The following is a 23,923-nucleotide window of genomic DNA, read 5'->3' on the forward strand; positions in this document are numbered from 1 at the left end:
AGAAAATGATACATTTGCACACTAGGATCTATAAATCTGTATTTATTCATGCCATATATAAGCAAATAAAAAAATTCATTTCCTCTAAACTTATAGATTTTTTTAATTTTAAGAATAACTGAAATGTACTAACATCAAGAAATTGAACTGTGCACCAACATTGAGTGGACCAGTATTAAGTAGTGTGACAGTAGGTGACAGTCTTAGAATATTAACCCTAGTCCTTTAGTTCAAAAGGTCGCTTTTCTTCCCTTTGCTCTCACGAACTGAAGCAGTGTCAGAGAGATCCCAAGACTGGCCAACTGCACTTTCAAATGATAAAATAGCAAGTGATGTCTGTCTCTCATTGGCCATCGTCAACTGAAGATATGTTTTAATGAGCCTGAGCTTTGAAAAGTTGCGTTAACCATTCGCAACTGTGACCAGCAGCATCAGAAGAATTCTCAAAGATATCCACACATTAGGAAAAGTGTCCTTCATCTCATGAATGAATTGGAGAACTTGGAATAGAGAGTGCTTCCCATATTGCAGAATGTGATGGATGTTGTCCAATTCAACATACAGATCTTTATCACTGACGTCTGAACATTCCCCACGTGTCAGCATCCGGTGGAGTTCTGTACAATTGTTCAAGAGTGTTTTCCTGTTCATCAGCAGCTTACTAAAGTCATCATACAAAAAAAACCAGGTCTTTTTGTGGTGCTTCATTTGACCAAATCTTTCTTTGATGGACATTTGAGCAAAATAAGAGAGCAAAAAAACCTCCCTCTTGAATTTTTCTTCAGAGCTTGCCATCATCTCATCTCTGCTCTCGTAACCAAACTGTCTCTTTTGATGATGAATATGAGTTTCCTTGGAGGCAGGCTCAACTCCTAAATTTTCCGCCATTTCTTTGGCAACAGTAATGGCATCTTCAAATTCATTGTCTCTGTGGGCCACAACGAAATCAAGGCAGCTTCTCATCAAAGTAGTAGTGGTTGTGATGTCCATCAACTGAGTTTGTAATGCTTTGCTTACAATGTTTACTTGTAACAGGATATTGGGCCAAACCACAACTGAGACCAGAAATGTGAAGTCAGTGATCTGGTTTGCCAGGCTTTGTGCCTCATGTCCGATTCCAGCCTCAACTTTACTCAACTGCACCAGTTCCATTAGGGCATTGTAAACCTCAGTCACTTGGTACCTCACTGGCCTTATGCTTTCAATGAAGCTTTCCCAGCAAGTGTCACTTAGCAGCTTCACAGTCAGATTTGTAACATTATCCATGAGGATCTTAATCCTGAGAGTTGATGCTGAAAACAGAATGTATATCCTTTGCAGAACTCCAAAGAGAGATCCTGTATCTAAAGAAGATAATGCCAGGGCCGGCTCTACTGTTTTTGCTGCCTCAAGCAACAAGCCGAATTGCCACTGCGGAAGGCGGGGCCACTCTGTGTGCCGTTAGGGCGGCACCCACATTTCTGTGGTGGCTGAAGAAAGAAGCTGCACCACTCTGGACAGCTGAACATAGAAGCTGCTGCCAAATTGCTGCCGCTGCGGAAATGCGCGTGCCGCCCTAAAGGCACATGGACTAACCCCGCCGCCAGCGGCAGCAATTTGCGCGCTGCTTGAGGGCAAAAGCACAGGGACTCCCACTCCTTGCAGATTGCTGCCCCAAGCACCTGCTTGGGATGCTGGTGCCTGGAGCCGGCCCTGGATTATGCTGCCATGTTGAGGGAGCGGCAGCCACAAGGCAGGAAGAAAGCTCTTGGATTCAGTGCAAGGATCCTTGCCTTGATGCCACTGTTTCTTCCCTTCATGTTTATGCCACTGTTGTAACCGTGGACACGGCAGTCCAGAGGCTTTATTTTATTCTCATTCAAAACATTCATATATCTGAAACATTTACTCTGAACATTCTATTTTCCCTTTTGTCGCTAACAACAAAAACAGCACCCTGAGCCTGGCGCCCCTCAAGCCTGGCACCCCAGGTGGTCACCTTGGTCTCCTGCCCCTAAATCCAGCCCTGCACACTGATGACCTCAGCATTGATATGTGTCCCTTGCCTTAAAGAATATGTCTTTTTGGTTAAAGGGTAATGGCTAGTTCCTAAGCCAGCAATCATGTGCTCAGAGCTGCAGGGAGCACATACCAGAAACAAATGGTCCACCCAAGATGAAGCCACTCACCTTCTGGCAGCCCAGTTCCTGCCCATTCCTCCCATCCAAGTCCTGAACCTGCTGAGATACCCCACAAAGAGGAGTGACTTGCCTCCCCCTGCACATGAAACAAGGCAAAAAAAACTGTGTCTAGAGGACTCCTCAGCACGTCAGGTTTGGAGAGTTTATTTGCCTTTCCCAGGGTTACTTAGTGAGCTAGTGACAGAGCTGGGAACAAAGTCAAGATAAGACTGACAGATGTGGCAATTTCCTGCAATATCCTTGGAAGACCTCACTGAATTAAGTGTAAGTACCTTTGGGGTCCATTATATTAAATGAATGGTTTATGTATTATTGTGAGCCTGGATTGCAGTGATGAGCTGTCAAAATATTAACAACCAGTTCCCTCCTCCTCACCCCACAAGAGGATCGTGCCTCCCCCAACCCCCAGGGACTCCTGCCCCATCCACCACCCTTCCCTGTCCCCTGACTGCCCCCTGCCGCCCCATCCAACCCCTACTCTCATTCTTGATGGCCCCCCGGGACCACTGCCCCATCCAACAACTCCTTCTCTCTGTCCCCGACAACCCCTTCCCCTGACTGCCCCCTACCGCCCCATCCAACCCCTGCTCCTTCCTGACTGCCCCCCTGGGACCCTTGCCCCCATTCAATCGCCCTGCCCTCTGACCGCCCCACACTAATCCACCCCCCCAATTCCCCTGCCCTCTATCCAACACCCTTGTGGGACAACCGGTTCTAAAAGGGCTTCTAAATTTAACAACAGGTTCCCGAGAACCAGTGGGAACCAGCTTCAGCTCACCACTGATTGTATGTCACCTCTCAAGTTGGGAGATAGATGTGAGATCTAGGGGTTCAAAGGACTATACAGAAGAAAGTGACAGGCAAGAATGGACTTTTAGAACAAAAAGTATAAAGTAGTTTGTCTGAGGAATATCTAGAGGGAGGTCAATGGAAATTCTACACCTCTGGTTATGCCAAAATCCAGCCTTTTGAAGCTGGAGGAGCAGGCCACTGTTTGTTGATCACCTGTTACATGAGGCCAAGATCAAAGGCCCACGCCATATAAAGAAAAGACTAAACAATTCCATGGTGGTTCTAGTTCTGAATCTGAGACTGTTACGAACTCCTAACCACAGGGGTTGGTTCTGAAGAAATGACACATACCAGAGCCTGAAGTTGGAGTTGGGGTGATGTCTGGCAACCTTTTTACCATGCATGTACGTTCTTTTATTGTTTTGAATGTTTTTGCTGAAATGCTTTCACCTTAAGAATAAATGTGCCTGCTTATAAAGAGGTATGTGGTAACTTATAACTGTGGCAATTACACTGTTCATAACCTCTGGAGAGAAAGCAAAACAGAGATGCTGGCCTGTTTAGGTGATCTGGCTTGCTGGGAATATCATAGTGTAGAGAGGGAATTCTGCTCTGGAAGGAGTGAGACGCATGTCTCTGACCAATAGACGTGATGGTTGAGGAGGTACAGTTGTCCCAACTATGACAAAGACCATCATATTTGTCACATGACCATTGCAGTATAAAGAATGTAAGTACATATGATGTTAGCTTGTTTACATTAAATCTCAAAAAACAATGAGAAAGTTGCTCGGTACTTACCATAAATATTTTTACTGAGATCATCAGTAAACTCCTTAAGAAGACTCTGTGGGAAAAGTGCTGTGCCTGCATGGTCGAGGTATGTCATTCCTAAAATAAAAAAGTACAATAAATATATTAAGCTTCTTAATATTAAATTCTAACCTCTCATACAGACTAGATTTACCAAAGTGAAGTACAAGTCACTTGAGCAAATTAAAAAACTACAGTATATACCATGGCAAGTCCATTTTGTTCAAAAGCTTATAGATATGGCGTTTTATTTCTTTAAGGAGTTTGTCTCGCAGCCATCACTAAGTGCTTCCCCAGTAAGTTTTTAGTTCATAAGCAGCAAAATACAGGAGGGCTTGTCTACACTTTCAGAACTGCAGCAGTGGTGTAGCTGCACCACTTAGTGCAGATGCTATCTACTTCGATGGGAGAGCTTATTCTTTCGGCATAAGTACCCCACCTCCCTGAGAGGCATTAGCTGTGCCGAAGGGAGAAGCCCTCCTGTCGACATAGCACTGACTACACCACAAGTTTGGTCGGCATAACTGCATCGCCTGAGTGACGTAGTTATACCGACATACATTTGTAGTGAGAGACCAGGAAGGAGGGCACTGCACATATACAGAGTTTTGGCCATCTCTTTACATTTTGAAATTAAAGTAACCTATTTTAATATCGTTTCTTTTATTTTAACCAGACTTAGCTTGTAAGCACTTTGGGGGCAAGGATTATTTTCTTGTTCTGTGTTTGTACAGCACCCGGCACAACAGGGTTCTGGGCCCATGACCAGGACTCATAGGTACTACTGTTATATAAATAAACAAACAAACAAATAAATAAATAAAATAATGTTGCCCCAAGTCTTATTGACTAAACAACAGTCTGAAGAATTAGTAAGGCCTGAACAGTGTGCATGGAAAAGTTTGAAGCTTCCTTAACAGCCCCAAATACAAGAATAATTTGAGTTTCAATTCATTTAAACATTTCTTTCCACTTTGTTGCACTTAAGTCTAAATTCATTTTTAAACTCTTTTTTATTATTATTAAATTTCTGTAAAATTTTGAAAGAAAAGCTTATTCTAATGAAAAAACATCTAACTAGACATTTTAAGGTCTTTTCTTGTTTGGCCATTTCTGCTTTCTTAATCTTTGGCAATTATTCTCCCATTTATTCAGAGTGTCTCAGATCCATCGCTAGGCTTTCATTTCACATAATGTAAGTATTTCAACCTATTTCAAGTTTTAATAACGATGAATATGATTAAGATTAGCATTTAATAAGTATTTTAAAAGGTCTTTCCTTTCCAAAAGGATTTAAGGCTCAGTTAAGCTCTTAACTGGAATCCTTGACACTAGAAAAATATATATTACTATGGTGCTTCAGCAGTAACTCAGTAGGTGAGGATGTGAGATCCTTTCAATTATAAAACCAATCTGGACACCCTTTATCCCTCTAACTTTCTGCTTCAAATTTCTCATGCGCAGTCTCTAGCCAAAAATATATTTTTTTTAAATTATTTGAACTTAATCAGGAAAAATGTTTTGAAGAGCTTCAGGGAAAAAAAGTTTTCTTCTCTCTCTCTTGTTTTTTTTACTTCTGAAAAGTCTTCTAACGTCCACCCTCCCTCCTTTGCCCCCAAAAAGCATATTTCAGAGTTATTTTTTGGACTAAAATCAAAACATAGATAATTTCTAATTGACACAGATATATAGAAAAAGTGGCATAGGAATTTGGCAGCCAGGATATTTTAATACCTCATGTTTTGGGGAAGATTATTCTACTTTTCCCCCTAGGTGACGTATAAAAATATCCATTCTGTTTATCCAAAAATCTTTTCAAAGAGGAAAGATATTCATCACATCCAAGCCTGTTGTATAATATTGCAATAGATTTTAGGATGACAAATGGCTGCTGTCACAGGCGCTGACTTTTCCTTTTTTTCGGGGTGCTCAAACCTCACATCACCCTGAGGCCCCATCCCCCTCTGCCTCTTTCCCCAAGGCCCCACCTTAGCTCCACCTCTTCCTGCCCCCACTCCACCCCTCCACAAGGCTCCTGCCCACCCACTGATCTCTGCCCTCTCCTGAGCCCCTCCCTGAGCCAACAAACAGCTGTTTGGCAGCACTCCCCAATCAGCTAATGAGTGCAGGTGGGGAACTCCTATGGCTGGTGGGTGCTGAGCACCCACTATTTTTTTTCTGTTGGTGCTCCAGCCCCGGAATACCCCAGGAGCTGGGACCTATGCCTGCTGTTTTGAGGGATAATACATGAAGTCAAGGTCTGCCCCATGATACCTACACCCAACCCATGTTATCTTGATGTTAACTGGAGTATGATATACATATTTGGTGGGAAAATGGCCCACAGTTTGCAAAACACTTTGAGAATCCTCACACTGACAGGTGTATTTACGAATGTACAGATATTACTGTAACTATACATTACACATAGAACAATAAGAGGCCTATTGAAGTCAGCCTCTTAGGACACTAGTAAAACAAGGGATCCTGCTGACAAGAGGGCGAATCCATCCTGTGCAGAACAGAAATAACACTCTCAAAATTATACTACAAGAGGTTCCTTGGATAAAGTGCCCAAAAAGGAGTATTTAAGCTTGTTTCATTCTGTGGCTAAACACAGGGGCAGAAATCCTGTCTCCATTAAAATCAAAGGCAAAATGCCATTGACTTCAAAGGAGCCCAGGGTTTCACCCCAGAATGCATTCTGGGAAAAGTTTACAGGACGTTCGCTTGAGACAGAAACAAATTACTAACTGTTAAACATTTCTATCTTTAATGTTTGCTGATTAATTGAAGACAGTAAACAGCATTTAATATTCAATCTTAACTGACTGAAAGAAGAATTTTATGTAAATTGAGATTGCATTCAACAAGTGAATAGTATCTTTATTATCTTTATTATATGATCATTTTATTTTCCTCTCTTTTCATTTCAATAGACTTGCTTATTTCTAGACAGAAACATTAGTCCCACATGCATGAGTCATACAAAAGCTAAAGATATTATTTTCAGTTTTCCCTTTTCTTAATAACATCTTCTATTTTAACCTTATTAAATAAACTCATTAACCAAACAGATTTGTTAGTACAAACTGGATAATTTAGATCCCTTTAATTCTCTGTGGTACACAGTATACAATCTGTCAACAGTGTAGATTTGTATTGTTTATTAAAAGCATCAATTGAAAGAAAATTAAAATATAGTCTGTATTGAGACCCGCTGTTTTACCTGGGTGGAGGGGAATTTAATACCATATTGAATACAATTGACATGAAAACTATTGTATATTGCAGGTGAGTGAGGTAATTTCTTTTATTGAACCAATATTTGTTCATGAGAGAGACAAGCTTTTCAGCTTACACATAGCTCTTCTTCAGGTCTGAGAAAACAAACACTGCATGTTTTAAAGTGTAATTTATGTCACTGTTCCAGAAATGCATTGATTGTTTGATGAGATCTACATCCTAGATGATGCTATTGTATATGTCTCTCCAAAAAGGATTAATTTTTAACTACCAGTTCGGGGAAGTTGGTTAACAAACATTTATTTAGATGGTTAAATGCCTGCAACTAAATATACTTGCAAAAGAATTCTATATATGGAGTTATTTGAAACAGTCTCTATTGGTCTCTATTTCTTATCTACTCTCTTCATGTCCTGGAATTAATCTCTCTTGATAAAGCATAGGTTATTTTTCTGTTGTCCCTCCCAACTCTTCATACTATTTAAAATACAAACAACACGCACGCATCCTTCAACCGGGTCAGCTCCAGCCTCTTCCTGGTAGGGGGAGCTGAGGTGGGCTAGGAAATTGTGGGGCTGTGCTATACATCTTGTGGGCACACATATTTATTTTTTTTTCACAGTACACACTTAAACTCTGTGTGTTTTTATATATGTTATCCTCAAATGGAGAATAAAAATTATATACAGACAGATCGGTTTTAAACTTCATCTATGGCAGCTCGCTGAAAATCAACAGGAAAAAAAGCCAATAACTAAATAAATAAACTAACAACAATAAACAAATGCAAACTACTGGGAAAAAATTACTGGTTAAATAATATTAATAGCTAATTACTTTTAAATTGGATAATGTATTGTAGTATATTTTAAAATTAACTATTTGCATATGGCAATGTAAGATATTTGGAAGATTTGGTGACTCAGAGCCATAATATAACAACTCACACTGCAGTCAGTCTGGAGCAAGGGCCTCAGTGCCAGAGAGGGCTAAATGATCCCAGGTGCTGTAGGAGATGTTCCTGGTGCTCTGTCCTCCATCCTTAGCAGCAGCTGGGGGAGGCAGTGGGAGGGAAGGGGGATGGATGCTGGGTCTTTGTGGCTCCTGAGTCTTAGCCAATTTGCAAACCTAAGCATCCTCAGCCCGAGCCCGAGCATATGCAGCAGGAGCAGGCACGTGGCAGGGAGCTGCATGCTGGGGATGAGAACCAGGTCAGGAGGAAGCAGAGATGCCATTTCAGATTCTAGTGGGGTGGGGTGGGAAGCAACTTTATCTTTGATCCCAGGGGCTAATTAGGTACCAGAAAACTAGATTTTTTTCCAGATAATAACTTAGAAATTAGCTGACAGGAGCACCAAATATAATTCCTATATATAGAAAGAATGTATATATACAAACACCAATTAAAGACATATTTTAAGTTTATATATATCATAAGTTTAGCACAATCAGGTGATAATACAGCAAGATATTCCCAGTCCCAAATCTTGACGTATCAATTCTTAACACAGATATCAGAAACACAAATCTTTAGTAGAGATAAATAAAAATAAAAAAATCTGCTTACATTCTCTAACAGACATACTCTGTATTACTGCCATTAACTACTCTATTTTAGTCTATTGTTTTTCACTCAGCTAAAAACATATTTAACTTCATTTTAACAGACACGATTAAGGCTTTTTTTAATCTCTTATTAAGAACTGACATTTGTTTTTCTAATTATTTTGGCATTTATGTTTACCAATCACAATCACGTACATCAGGTATTCTCAATCTTTTTCTTTCTGAGGATCCCCCAATGTGCTATAAAAATTCCACAGCCTGCCTCTGCCACAACAACTGTTTTTTATGCATATCCAGTAGATTAAAAGCCAGGGTTAACGTTAGGGGCTAGCAAGCAGGGCAATTGCCCAGGGCCCCAGGCGGCCCATTAAGCTAAATTGCTCGGGCTTCAGGTTCAGCCCAGGGCAGTGGGACTCGGATTTAGGCTTTCCAACCTTCACCCCAGGAAGTCTAACCGGCCCCTATCTGGTTTATTTTGGTGGACCCCTGAAACCTGCTTACGGCCCCCCCCAGAAGCCCAGGACAGCTGGTTGACAACAGCTGATACGTGACTCACTACCATTTGATTCCATCATCACTATTAGTATCAGAGTTGGAACCGCATTTATTTTTGTATGCATTTTAAGTTATTTTACAGATATAATTAAAAATACAATTTGAAAATAAGCGACCCTCATCTGCACAGTGTCTAAAGGTGTGTTTAGCTACTTTTTTAAAAAAAAAAACCTGGCACTGCTAAGGTGAATACAAGCTAAATTTACATTCTAGAAGGAGATTATTTGATTGTACCACTTTAAATAATGAATGACAAAGCACGATATGGTAATAAAAGTAATAATGATAATTACTCCAGCCAGGACAGGTTAGGTATTTTAGAACTCACTATTCAAAGAATTAAATGTAAGGATAAGAGAGAAATAAATTATGAAATGTACAGACTAGTCCAAAAACTAATATAACAGTATTGCAATCCTTAACAAACTTTGAAAGAATAAAATTATAGAGAATATATATGCATTGCACATTTCGACAAGTAACAACAACAACAATAATGCAGGTACTTGTGAGAGAGAAAGAGTTGGGTGCATGTTTTGTGGAAGTGTACGAGGAAGACACAGTGTGTGTAGGGGGGAGTATGTGAAATGTGCGTGTGTGTGTGTGTGTGCGCGCGCGCACGTTGTCTCTATAAGATGCGCGCTCAGGAGCCTGAATGCTTGCTCAGTACAGTAGCAGCCGCAGCTCTCACTCCTTAACCAAAGACACCAGCACAGACTGGCTCCCTGGCTTCCCCTCCCCACTCCAGCTCAGCGGAGACCCACTCAGGCACAGCCATCTCTAATATTGAGCGAGCTCCTCCAGTGCCCCACCAGCCATGGATCAGCTTCCCAGTGAAGTGGAGACTGCAGCGGTGGCAGGAGCTGACCTTCACCTTCAGAATATTTGGAATATATTTAGCATAGTTAAAGGTTCCAAGCTGTCAACTGAAGAAAAATTATTTAGACACAACTTGGACTGGAAAGTCTTAGCATGAATTTTAAGGGCAGAAGGCATCATTAGATTACCTAATCTGACCTCCTATATATCACAAGACACAGAATTTGAGTCATTTACCCCTGTATCAAGCCTGATGCCTTGTGTTTGACTAAAGCATGACTTCAAATCAAGTCAGGATGCCTTTCAGGATAGGATGCCTATCTCTGGTGAGAACATTTTAGAGCAGAGGTGGGTAAACTATGGCCTGCAGGCCACATCCAGCCGGTGGGACTGTCCTGCCTGGCCCCTGAGCTCCCGGCTGGGGAAGCTAGCCCCCAGTTCCTCCCCTGCTGTTCCCCCTCCCCCGCAGCCACATCTCTCCATGCTGCCAGTGCTCTGGCCCATTGCTCCTGCTGGGCAGTGCAGGCAGTGTGGCTGGCTGCAGCGGGGCTGCAAGCTTCTGCTACTCTGAGCAGCATGGTAAAGGGGGGGTGTCGGGGGCCATCATGGGACAGGGAGCAGGGGGGGTTGGATGGGTCGGGGGTTTTAAGGGGGGCAGTCAGGGGGCAGGAAGTGGGAGGGGGCAGATAAGGGGCGAGGGCCAGGCTGTTTGGGGAGGCACAGCCTTCCCTACCCGGCCCCCCATACAGTTTCGCAACACCGATGTGGCCCTTGGGCCAAAAAGTTTGCTCACCCCTGTTTTAGAGGGAAAATCTGAAGGTGCTCTCTCATTACAAAGGTTTTTTCTTGCTGTTTATAAAGATCAACATTTGATTATTACCTAGTTAATAGGGCGCACCTTCCAATTATTGCTGCTTTGGTGATATGTAGCCTCTCTCCACTCACCCCTGCCCTTTTCCTTGGCAACTATAAATTTCTGCGTCGTGACTGATTACTGCTTTCAGAAATCCTCCTCTATTTGTCCACAATAAACATGGCTGTCCCAAATTCTACCCTTCGCCATCTTGTCACCATATTATAATAGCCAAAGTGAATTTGCATAAAGTCTACATGGCTATTACCACAGAACAGTCCAGCCATTCTACAAATTCTTGCAGTCCAATTGTTGAATCATTGTCTGCCAATTAGATTACTGGGTAATATGCAATGGAGAAAGAAGTGCATTGTTATAAAGCAATACCAGCAGCCTGAATTTTGATTGGCTGATATAATTGTCACTTCAATATAATATATGTACAATTTTTACTCATTACATTCACACACACACACAGAGAGATAGAGAGAGAGATAAGCCCTGGATCACAGAGTATTTAAAAGACAGAAACATTAACCAAAAACAGCATGAAGCAGACATATAAAAATACTAAACTGAATGCAAAACAAAGCAGCATCAATATAAACAGGTAAGTAGGGGAAGGACTCCTCCACAGGGACTGAAAATAATTAAAAGAGGAAACAATGGTGACACAGAAGCATATTTAATATTTTAAAGTGGGGAAGTAGGGCTGAGGCAAATATTTCAGTGGACTAAGCATGACAACCTTTGGGTGCAACCTGTGAAAGGATGTAGGCATTGCAATGCTGAGCATCTTGGCACCTAGCAAAACATAGGAACAATACTGCAATCCATAAAGCTGAGGTAGGTGCCTAAACTCCCTATACAATGCATGGGGACAGAGATGCACTTTAGACTGTGATCCAACATAATAGGCAGCTTCCCACCTAAGCAAGTCAACGGGAAACAGTGATGTGGTAAGCCCCGCCCTTTTCTCATAAATAGGCAACTAAGGCCAGGCTGCAGGGAGGCATTTAGCTCTGCTAGTGCTACACAAACAGGAACTCCTCTCTTAGCTTTGGTGGCTCCGTAGTTTCTTCTTCTTCGTTAGGTGTTTGCCTTGCTCCACACAAAATGGCAGGAAGAGGAGGGAGGGTGCTTATCTGATAGTGTCTATCCTAATGGTTAGATCACCCACCTACGGTCTGGGAGAGAGGGGTTTAATTACTCCCATGGCCCTTTCTTTAAAAGTGATAGGGCCAGAGAAGGAATGACTCTGTAGTCCTGTGGGTCAGACACCCATCTGAGGGGCAGAAGATCCTGGGCCAAATCCCCCTGCTCCAATCACTCTTTCATTATTTATCCACAGTAGAACAGCTTCAACAGGAGGGATTGGGGGAACCCCACATCAGAATATCCCTAGATAGTTGGAGCACTCTCTGATAGGTGGGAGACACTTCTTCCAATCCTCCCCCCACTGGGAGGGAGAGTGAATCGAAGCTATGTCTCACACATCCCAGGTGAGTGCTCTACCCGCTAGGCTAAAAGTTATAGGGTGGCAGCACCATCTCCATTGCCTCCTCCGGGCAGCTTTAGAATGGAGCTTGATTTAGAATGGCACCTGGATCAAGTGTCTACATGTGATTTAGGTGGCCTAATGTCTATCTTCCCCTGCTTTATGAATCACTTGCACTTAGGTGAGAAATACATGCGTGGATGCCTAGAGTGAGGCAGCAGTGCATATGCCTCGGGCAAAACCGTAGGTACCGAGGGACTTTTCAGTTTGAAAGTGAGTTTAAGGTGCCTGCAGGGTTTGTCTGGAGTTTTGTGGATCGCAGTGGGGGATTTAGGTGCCTAAATCTGGGTTTAGATGCCTAAGTAGCTTAATGAATTCCACCTCTAATAAGTGCATCTGCGCACATGATGCAATGCATAATACACACACAGTGGGAGTGCATATACCCAGGTAACTAAAGATAGTGTGTGATAAACCATTCATGAAATCGGTTTAATGAGAGGGAAAAAAACACTACAGCATAAGGCTTGGGAATCACTTTATCTAGATGTATTCTGAGCAAAAGACTTAGCACATACTGTAAACTGATCCTTATCTGTACCTTCAATTCCTTTTAGGCATTGATTTGGACAAAAAAATATCAAAACCAGAATCTGTTCTCTGAATGTCAATGTGTCTTTTACCTAAAGTCCCTACTAGACAAGGTGCTGGGTTTTTTTTCTCTTGCCTACAGCAGGAAACTTTTCAAAAGACCACAAAAACATAAGATATTACCTCACCCACATTGTCTCACAAAAATAGTGTGATTAACAAGCCATAGATGAAGAAAGCTTGAACAGTTATTAGGCAGATAAAGGAGACTGTTCCTCAGCATGATCTCTGATTTAATTGCTACAGGCTCTATTAAGTAACTGCCATGGGGCAGTTTCTAGGTTCCATTATAAGTGAATCTACAGAGTTTGTCAATTTTACTGATCAAAATGCTACCTGATTGCCAAATGCTAAGCTGGGTTGTCCGCATGTAACCTTGGTATCAATATTTAAAAGACTGCTTCAAGTTACTAGACCACTGTTTCCCAAACTTGGAACGCTGCTTGTGTAGGGAAAGCCCCTGGCGGGCTGGGCTGGTTTGTTTACCTGCCCCGTCCGCAGGTCTGGCCGATCACAGCTCCCACTGGCCGCGGTTCACTGCTCCAGGCCAATGGGAGCTGCTGGAAGCGGTGTGGGTCGAGGGACGTGCTGGCTGCCGCCTCCAGCAGCTCCCATTGGCCTGGAGCAGTGAATCACAGCCACTGGGAGTCGCGATTTGCCGGACCTGCGGACGGGGCAGGTAAACAAGCCAGCCTGGCCTGCCAGGGGCTTTCCCTACACAAGTGAAAGCAGCAAAGAATCCTGTGGCACCTTATAGACTAACATGTTTTGGAGCATGAGCTTTCGTGGGTGAATACCCACTTCATCAGATGCATCTGACGAAGTGGGTATTCACCCACAAAAGCTCATGCTCCAAAACGTCTGTTAGTCTATAAGGTGCCACAGGATTGTTTGCTGCTTTTACAGATCCAGACTAACACGGCTACCCCTCTGATACCTACACAAGTGGTGTCTCAAGTTTGGGAAACGCTGCACTAGACACTTGGAAAAGCAGTATTTAATTAATGCATTTGGGGTTCAGATTGGTTATAAAAGACACTACAACTAACTTCATAATTACATTCAGGTATGCCAACTTCCAAATTATTTTTTCCACTTTCTGTTGGATTATTTTATTTCCTCTCTTGCTGGTGTTGTCAGCAGTGAAGAATAGAGAATATTAAAATCCATTTAACAGTGAGCACTGTATACCTGTGCAGAATCTTCTACTATATGTTACTTCTCTGTAGAAATCAGACAGATTCCATGGCAGTTATTTATATATCTGGGTCCCACTCCACCAAAATACTCAAGCACATGCTTTACTTTAAGGACATGAGTATTCAACTGCTTAAAATTACGCATGTGTTTATGTGCTTTGCTGGACTGGGGTCCAGATGAGCAGTGAAAGAGTTAATGACTTCACCTTGTGAGTCTTTGCCTCATTCACTTCCCATCATACAAGATACATCTTAAAGAGCTAGTATAAAAGTATTGTATGCTATCATATTGAATTATTTGTTACCTCCTGCACAAGGTGTATGCTGAATGAGGCAAGGGCGGATGACTCATTCAGTGCACACCTTACCAGGTCTCTCTGTATCATCTATGATACTTTGCTTTATTCAAAATGCATTTCACTGCTCATGGAATGATGCCTCTGTCAAATTCAATGTGAACTTTTCTACACAGTTGGGCCCTAATTCAATGCCCGGTGAAGTCAATGAGATTATTTCCATAAACCTCAATACGTTCTAGTTGAGGCACTTATGTTTTGTATATGACACAATTAAGCTAGCCATACAATGAATGCATAATACAGTGCAGCTTCATAATGTTGGTTTGAAGTAAATGTATAAAAACCTAAAATACTAATCTCAAACACTGCAAATTTGCCAAGAGATTCAAACCCTCATAGCTCAGCCATATCAAATCCAATTTGCAGGGGAAAACTCTAAGGCACTACTGCTCCCTTCACAATGAGGACTATTGCCCTGACAAATTTCCATTTTCTAGCCCCAGTCCCTTTGTAACTAGAGCAATTGTTCAAATGAAAGATTGAAAGAAATTTCTTTTTAAATAATAAAAAAGTGTTTTTATGTTCTCCTCTCACTGAAAAATGCCTGAATTGTTTTTGTGCAAACTTTCACAAAATAGTCACCTTTGGGTAGACTTCAATTTTGTAAAATTATCAGTAACTGAAACCATAATTGTGAAGGCAGGGCTTAGGGAATTTTAATTATATTTGTTTACAATAAGGATCATTTGTTAAAATTATTCCATTATCATTTTCTCTGACTCTGACTTTTTTTTGTTAGTCACATAAACAATCTAAAGGCTCACTTCAATATATCAAGATAATACCTGATATTGACCAGAAATATCCTATGACCTGGTTATTAATTAAAAAACTGTTGCACAATTAGTGAGGGCAAGAAACTGTAAATGACATGCCGATGAAATCAGTATAATATATCTAGCTCCTATTCAGCACTTTTCATTAATGTATCGCAAAGCACTTCACTGTCTAATGTATTTATCCTCAGCCATATTGATAAAAAAAAATTCTAATAGCTATTTCTTATTGGTGATGAGATTTTTGTCATACACTGGTTGAGAGTGCGTGACAATATCTCACTCCAGTTGCAAGCTCCAGCAAAGATAAGAGCCGGCTACATATAAGAGAATAAAGTTATTCTTTAATTGAAGTAGTAGAGACTCGTATTTTGTTGCTGGAGTTACTGGGTTCAGTCCATTCTCACAACCATGGCATGTGTGGCTAGGGAAGTCATTTGCTTATACTGACGAATGACATTCTTGTGTCAGGATCAGATTGTAAGTGATTTATTGTCCGGTATGTGAACATCAAGAAAGAAAAGAAATAGTAAGGAGTAGTCTAAAAAGGCATAAACTAAGAACAAAGAGAAACTGAGTAACGAGTGATCTGTTAGTGGAATAGCTTCCACTGAGAAATGGTGGAAGCCCTATCACTAGTGATTTAAACTCAGCTGAACTAATATTGGAGAATAGATTGTAGGGAAGACTTTTGTCAGACACCATGTGATCTATTAGATGAACTAATGGTTTTGCTATATCTCATTTCTATAATTCTTTGAAACTGGGAAGCTGGAAAAAAAGGTAAACCAGAGCCCTAAACTCTTTCCTTCCACTCCAGCACAATTCTGAGGATCAGAGGAAACAAAGTGACTACAGCAGGAACTAGCTGTGCTTGAAAAGGGGGTAATCTGAAACAGCCTATCACGATCTCCCAGGTCAGCTTTTCACCTGAACCTAGTCACCAGTTTATACTGGGACCACAAGTAAAACACAGCAGCTGCTTTTGACAACAGAGTCTTCTGCAGTGAGACTCTGGCTGTAACTTAGAATCAAAAAACAAAACACCTATATTTACCTTTAATTATTCATACTGCAAATCTCTTTAAATAAACTACAGAACTACTGATGTTTATATATGATTACACATTGGAGAGATCAGGGAAGCTACAGTAAAAAAATGTTTCCCAAGTGTAGGTGTATATGGTGAGAAGCTATTTCCCCAGATAGTGAAACAGTTTAATGTTTATTCTTCATTAGTTTGGTCTTAGCTGCTGCTTGAATGGAGACTTCTTCACTTATTTAATTATTGAATGCACTGATCTAATCAAAAGACTAAACTAAATTAATTACTTTCACTTCACTGAAGTTCAGAGACTATATATTATATATGTATATGCTTAAATAATACCAACTCATTATTCTTTGAATGTACTTTACTGGGAGGGGTGCTGCTTTTTCAAATTCTAATGCAGAACCATGTGTGACTGGACCTAATTGTCTAAGATCTTCTTATACAGTGCAGTATTTTTTTTAAGTCTTCAGACTTTAAAACTACATTTTCTAACTCAAAAAAAAAACTCTGACAGAAGCAAATTCTGTGCTTATTGTCAATAATTTAATAGAAATGCAATTATAAATCTGTGTAGCTATTTCATTAATACTTTATTATATCTGGCTTAAATTAATTACTACAGCTTGTTTTCCACTAATTAGGTACCATTCTCAGCACAGATTCAAACAGTCTCCAATGACCATTTCCAGGGGTGTGTTAAGAATAAGAAAAGTAAGTTTACTGGAAAAATTATATGCTGCTGCAAACCACATTTCCTTACACTGAAATAACATGACAGCTGTAGAGATTCACTAACTATTCATGACAAGTGTGTGTGGTGGGGAAATCAACTTGCTAATGAACTTGCCTGAACAGCATTATATAATGAAAACCCTACCTACCAAAGGTCTTTTTTGAATAAAAATAGCAGTGTATGGCTCTTACACATTTTGGAAGTTAAATGCAGTACAATATATTTTAGTAAGTGTAGAATAAAATGATTTAATTAAAGGGACACTGTCAAATACTTAAGGACCCAAGTTAAAATTACCATCATGTGGGGCACTGGATACACCACATATCATTTTTTTGAAAAGACCCTAAGTCATTACCATAGTATAGAGGTTTGGTGGAATGAACCTGTGGCTCTCCCAGACAGAGACACTCTAGGCTCTTTCCTCCTCTGGCGGCTGAAAGAGGCAGGGCTTTGGGTGGAAGTAAGCTGGTTTAGACTCAATACTGAAGTGATGCTGACAGTTAGGAGGAGTGGGCTGTATGCATGAGGGTGCTTTTTGTTGGGGTTATTTGCCAGACTATTGCCAGTGAAGTTTGTAGTTTGGTGATCTTATCAGATCCATTGTTGCTCCTGGATCCCCAACTGACAGCAATGGCACACAGGGTCTGATCTAAGGTCCATGAGTAAAGAGGATCCAAGGTCCATTGTACTGAAGCTTTCAGTTTCTTTTATGATAGCCCAAAGTAAAGGGCTTTGCAATCAGCTAGCTTGGCAGTCATGAAGGTGAGGATTATTGTCAGAGTCCTTGTCTCTGAGGAATGGTCACAGACTCCAAGCAAACTGCACAAGAAAACATACACTATGGGTCTGATCCAAAGCTCTTTGAAGCAATAGGAATCATTCTGTTGGAGCTAGTGCAGAATGCAGCAGTTTGCCTTCATCTATGAGATAAGTCATTAATGGGCATAAAAAAAATATCAGTGCCACTCATACTTTTTGGTTCCCAGGGGTTCTGATCTACAGAACACCCTAAATGATCTTGGCTCCTGAGAGATAACCTCTCTTCTTACAGAAAACCTTGCTGTGTTGCTTCTGCTATTCATTCTTGGGGTAAACTCCACTGGACATTCTCAGTTTCTGGAACCTTTGCCCTCTGGAAGCCCAGAGCCCAAGTCCGAGGAACTTTAAGGCTTAGTGCAAGGTGTAACTTTTCGGTCATGTTTTTCACTACCCACCTATACTTTTAGGTGCAACACTGGCAGATAACATACAGAGGGCTAGATCCTCGAATGGCCTAAATCAGCATAGCTCCATTGACAGCAATGAAGCTGTATGATTTATACTAAATGAGGATCTGGCTCTGCATCTTTTTTTGTTACTTTTGTATTTAATTTAAATTAGGTAAGACATCTAGAAGATGAGTGCAGGTCTCCATAGATATTAATATACATGCATAGATAAAGATATATAAAAATCAATAAATAAAATCCCTTAAGATCCTAATTATGTTCATTCAGTTGCTTCACATAGCAAAATTTAGGGAAACATGTAAGAGGATGGGGATCGTATACATACAGAACCCACTCTCCTTGCCTTAGTTGACTCTCTCCCCTTTTTTCATCCATTGTAGGCACCTATCAGGGGATTTTCTAGGTAGGTAACAAACATGCAGTTGTCCTACTTTCCTATGAAGAAGCTTCAAATATAAGGTCTGATTCCCATCTCACTTACACTGATGTAAATTAAGAGTAGTTCCATTGAAGTCAGTGGAGTTACAATAGCGTATAACTGGTGTGAGATGCAAATTGGTCCCACGACGGTTGCTTACATCATAGTCTGCTAAGGGACATGGGGACTCTTGTTAAGACTAACACTAAGTACTTGTTAATTCTAATGCACCATTAAACTTCAAAGAAATTATCAGACTAGAAAAGCCTGAAATACTATTCAACATTACAGTGCAGTACACAATGGTTTGTGGTGGTTTTATGACCTATTATACTTTACCCTTAAGAATACCTTGTCCTAGTGAGAGAGAGAGAGAGAGAGAGAGATCTCCTATGTCAAGTTATCATGTTTATGTCAGTAGGAAAGAGACAGGGGACCTGACCAAAAAGCTAACTGAAATCAATGGGATTCTTTCAAATCAATTAAATGAGCAAAAAGAACTAAAATCATTTATTAGCTAATAATTATAAGATTCTACAAGATACTGTCAACAACACTTTCCAGGAATTAGTCAATCTGATCTTCATGTCATGAGCACAGTGATACAGAGGGGCTCACTAATGATACAAACAGAATTTATTTCTGGAAATGACTTTCTGGACAAGCTCATTCTGCTAACATAAAGATGCACTGCAGAGCCTTTTACTCATTCTTAGGTCTTACATTAAAGCAGCTAAAAAAATTGTTGAATATATAAATGTACATGTACAGAAACAGGGTGCTGCACATGACCAACCCAAGCTTCCAGTTTGATTCTTCTCAGTTAAAGAATTCCTTTGAACACTAATGACATTAGAAGTCTGGGAGAATTACTTTCAAAACAAACAGCTTGAGATGAGCAATTATCCTCACTGGAGTACATGAGAAGGGCCTTATTAATGTTATACTATACTTATTTTTGGAGAAAACAGTCATGCTTGACAAAACCACAAAAACTCCACAGTTTCCCTAATCACAAAACTCAGCCTACTATCACAATTCACTATCACAAAATCAGTTATTGCATTTTGTTTCTAGGTATAATGGTATAAAAAGTTAGGAGTTATGGCTTGATTTTGATCCCCCTAAAGTCAGTAGGAGTTTTGTCATTAACTTCAATGTGACAAGTTCAGACCCTTCATTTCTAATATTTATATCTTATTTTGTTAATGGAGGAGAAATCCTTGAAAAAACAAACCAGATTAAAACCCACAAAACATGCCATATATCCTGAACGGATTCAGAGCCTAAAGTTAATGGATCAAAGTCACACCTGGAGTAAGGGGCAGTTACAACTGTATTGAATCTGAGTTGCAGACAATAAAACCAGGCATGATGTTTTGAAGCTCATAAACATTTTAATAAATATTCATAAAACAACAGGGTTGAAAGTGGCCTCAGGAGGCCATCTAGTCTAACCCCATGCTCAAAGCAGGCCCAAGCCCCAGACAGATTTTTGCACCAGATCCCTAAATGGCCCCATCAAAGATTGAACTCATAAACCTGGGTTTAGCAGGCCAATGCTCAAACCACTGAGCTATCTCTCCACCCTTCTAATAAAGAGAGAGAGTGTGTGTATATATTGGCGTGTGTGTGCGTGTGTGTGTAATTTCAAACTATATTGGGATGCCAGAAGTCTGAAAATCAGTGTAGAATTCTACACTGATTTTCAGACTTCTGGCATCCCAATACAGTTTGAAATTACACACACACAAACCCTCTGCACTGGAAAGCTTAACTATTATAAGTAAAGAAACAGCTGGTATATGTGTAGAGAAGAATGTAACCAACCAATGTGATTATTTCTCCACCTACCACACAGGGAGAAGGCAAGGACATCAACCAGAAAGTACAAGCAGTGAGGGCATGCATGCAATGGCTGAATACTGGAATCAGATGAGAGTGAATACCAATACCAATGAAAGCGTGTGACATCAGAGCAGCAATAAGGAAAAGAGCATATATTCTGGATGTAGGACACTCACAGAAATAATAAATATTTGGAATCTGTATAGCATTTTTCATCTGCAAATCACAAACTAGTATGCAAGAATAGGAAGGTATCATTTTCCCTATTATACAGATGCGGAAACTGAGGCACAAGGAAGTTGTTCACTAGTCCAAAATCTTATAGAAAGCCAGTGGCAAAAGTAATTGGAACCCAAGTCCCCTGACTCACAGACCTGTGCCCTGTTCATTAGACTATGCTATCTCCCTGAAAAGATGTCTCTTCTGGAGGTGTAGTTCTAGATCAGACATGAGTAAACTATGGCCCATGGGCCACATCCGGCCCAAGGGACCGTCCTGCCCAGCCCTTGAGCTCCCGGTCGGGAAAGCTAGCCCCAGGCCCCTCCCCTGCTGTCTCCCCTCCCTCGCAGCTCGCCGTGCCACCAACGCTCTGAGCAGCGGGGCTGCAAGCTCCTGCAGGGCAGCGCGGCAGCGCGTCTGGCTCCAGCCAAGCAGCACAACTGCCAGACATGCTGCTCTGAGTGGCATGGTAAGGGGACTGGGGGGTTGGATAAGGAGCAGAGGTTCCCAGGGGGAAGTCAAGAGACAGGGAGCAGGAGGGTTGGATGGGACAGAGGTTCTTGGGGGGCAGTCAGGGGATGGGGAACAGGGGGGTTGGATAAGCATGGGAGTCCCAGGGAGCTGTCAGGGGATAGGGGTGTGGATAGGGGTTGGGGCAGTCAGGGGACAGGGAGCAGGGGGGGTTGGATGGGGGTAGGGCCCCAGGAGGGCGGTTAGGGTTGGGGGTCCTGGGAGGGGGTGGTCAGGGGACAAGGAGCTGGGAGGGGAAGGGTGGATGGGCCGGGGGCTCTGAGGCGGGCAGTCAGGGGATGGGAAATGGGAGGGGGCAGGGGGCAGGCTGTTTGGGGAGGCACAGCCTTCCCTACCCAGCCCTCCATACAGTATTGCAACCTCGATGTGGCCCTCGGGCCAAAAAGTTTGCCCACCACTGTTCTAGATGAAATAGGTTGATGAGCAAATAAATTCCTATATGGAGAAGGCACGTTGGTTGGCAAATGAAACACTGGAAGGAGTTTAAAAAATGCAAGAATTAACTTGGTAACATGAAACAATGATATCAGAATGGAAAGGACTTTCCAGCGAGCTGAACATTGTTCATGACAATAAATGTTTAAATTAATAATGAGAAATGTTATCACAAGCAGAAAAGTGGTAGTAATTTGCTACTATTTCGGAGCTAATTTCTATTTGGCCAATTTTTAACTGCATCCTCAGAGTAGCTAGCTAAAAGTAATATCATGGAATAATATGTAGGTCTACGTTTTTGTGTAAGCCCTAATATTACTGTGCAAATGTATGAGTTTGCTTTTTAGTTCAATTATAACAGTACAAGATTTAAAACATGAGTATATATACTGCTCAACTGAGCATTTTTATGTGTTTAGTTACTGATCATTTGCATTTTAAAGCTGCTTATTTGTCATTAAGGTTAATATTAATTTGTAATTTTTGCTTATTTTTAGCAATACTTGAAAATTACTTCACCTAAAGAATCAAAATCTGTGCTAAAAGTTCCTTATTACATGCAAAGATGCTCTAAAAAAGCAATTTTACAAACTACTATAAGAAGGCAGTTGTGAGGGGAAATCAGACTAAGAGTTTTGGAAAATAACAAAGAGCAGTAGATAAGAATAATGAATAGAGGAAGCAGAAAATCATTAAATAATTCTAGCTACAATGGATAGATTTTTGTATTAAAAATAATGGCTAAAGGCCAAGATTTTCAGAAGTGACTAGTGATTTGGGGTGTCTGATTTTGGGGGACCCAAATGAAGACACCTTAAATGGGACATGATGTTCAGAAAGTCCTCAGTACTCACTCTTTGCAAATCAGGTCCAACTAAGGCATCTCAAATTGCTCCTCTCCTCCTCCAAAAATATTTAAAGCTCCAAAAATCAGTAGTCATTTTAAAAAATGTTTTGGTCTAATGCATATTTTAATGAAGTTCTCATGTACAATAAACCCTACTAAAGTGATGCATGTGAAGGAGAGTATCTAATGCAATGTGATCAAAGTTATCTATTGTTTCTTTTCTTTCTTCTAGCCGTACAGTCAAACAACATATGTAGTCATGGAAGGATTAGATTTTCATTGGAAAATGTCAGTAAAGGTCTATTTCACTTTACCCAAATGAACAACAAAAAATTATGTCAATAATCAAATTTACAGATAGGCAAAGTAAGAAAAATGCTGCTTAGTAATTTCTTAGAATTTGATTCAAGGATATTTACTTTTTATATTTTGACATGTGATTTTTGACAATTTGCGTGTTAATGGTTATAAAGTTTTAACTAGGGCTGTCAATTAATCACAGTTAACTCACGCTAACAAAAAAATTAATCATGATTAATTGCAATGATTAATTGCAATAATCATAGTATTAATTGCATTGTTAAACAATAGAATACCAATTGAAATTCATTAAATATTTTGGATGTTTTTTCTACATTTTCAAATATTTGATTTCAATTTACAAAACAGGATACAAAATGTATAGTGCTCACTTTATTTTTTTTATTACAAATATTTGCACTGTAAAAATGATAGACAAAAGAAATAATATTTTTCAATTCACCTCATACAAGTACTGCACTCAAAAACAAAGCCTAAAATTTCAGAGCCTACAAGTCCACTCAGTCCTACTTCTTCTTCAGCTAATCACTAAGACATACAAATTTATTTACATTTATGGGAGATAATGCTGCCCACTTCTTATTTAAAATGTCACCTGAAAATGAGAACAGTTGTTCACATGATACCATGGCATTGCTAGGTATTGAAGTGTGAGGTATGCTAAACATTTGTATGCTCCTTCATGCTTTGGTCACCATTCCAGAGGACGTGCTTCCATGCCAATGATGCTCATTAAAAAAATAATGCATTAACTGAATTTGTGACTGAACTCCTTGTGAGCGAACTGTATGTCTCCTGCTCAGTTTTACCTGCATTCTGCCATAAAATAAAAGGGGTAAAAAACAAGGGTGATGTCGTGCTAGGAGTCTACTACAGGCCACCTAACCAGGTGGAAGAGGTGGATGAGGCTTTTTTTAAACAACTAACAAAATCATCCAAAGCCCAAGATTTGGTGGTGATGGGGGACTTCAACTATCC

At 40.7% G+C, this 23,923-nt stretch overlaps 1 protein-coding gene across 2 annotated transcripts in view; it reads right to left on the reverse strand.

Annotated features, from left to right (window-relative positions):
* The window catches only part of MOCOS (molybdenum cofactor sulfurase), a 381,792-nt gene that overhangs the window by 326,190 nt on the left and 31,679 nt on the right, over nt 1–23,923 (reverse strand). For both annotated transcript variants that reach the window (XM_075062631.1, XM_075062632.1), the window contains exon 2: nt 3,774–3,863. In XM_075062631.1, the coding sequence (XP_074918732.1) occupies nt 3,774–3,863 (90 nt within the window). The remainder of the gene's footprint in view (nt 1–3,773; nt 3,864–23,923) is intronic.

This window comes from Chelonoidis abingdonii, chromosome 2 (genome assembly GCF_003597395.2).
Source record: "Chelonoidis abingdonii isolate Lonesome George chromosome 2, CheloAbing_2.0, whole genome shotgun sequence".
Taxonomy (NCBI): domain Eukaryota; kingdom Metazoa; phylum Chordata; order Testudines; family Testudinidae; genus Chelonoidis; species Chelonoidis abingdonii.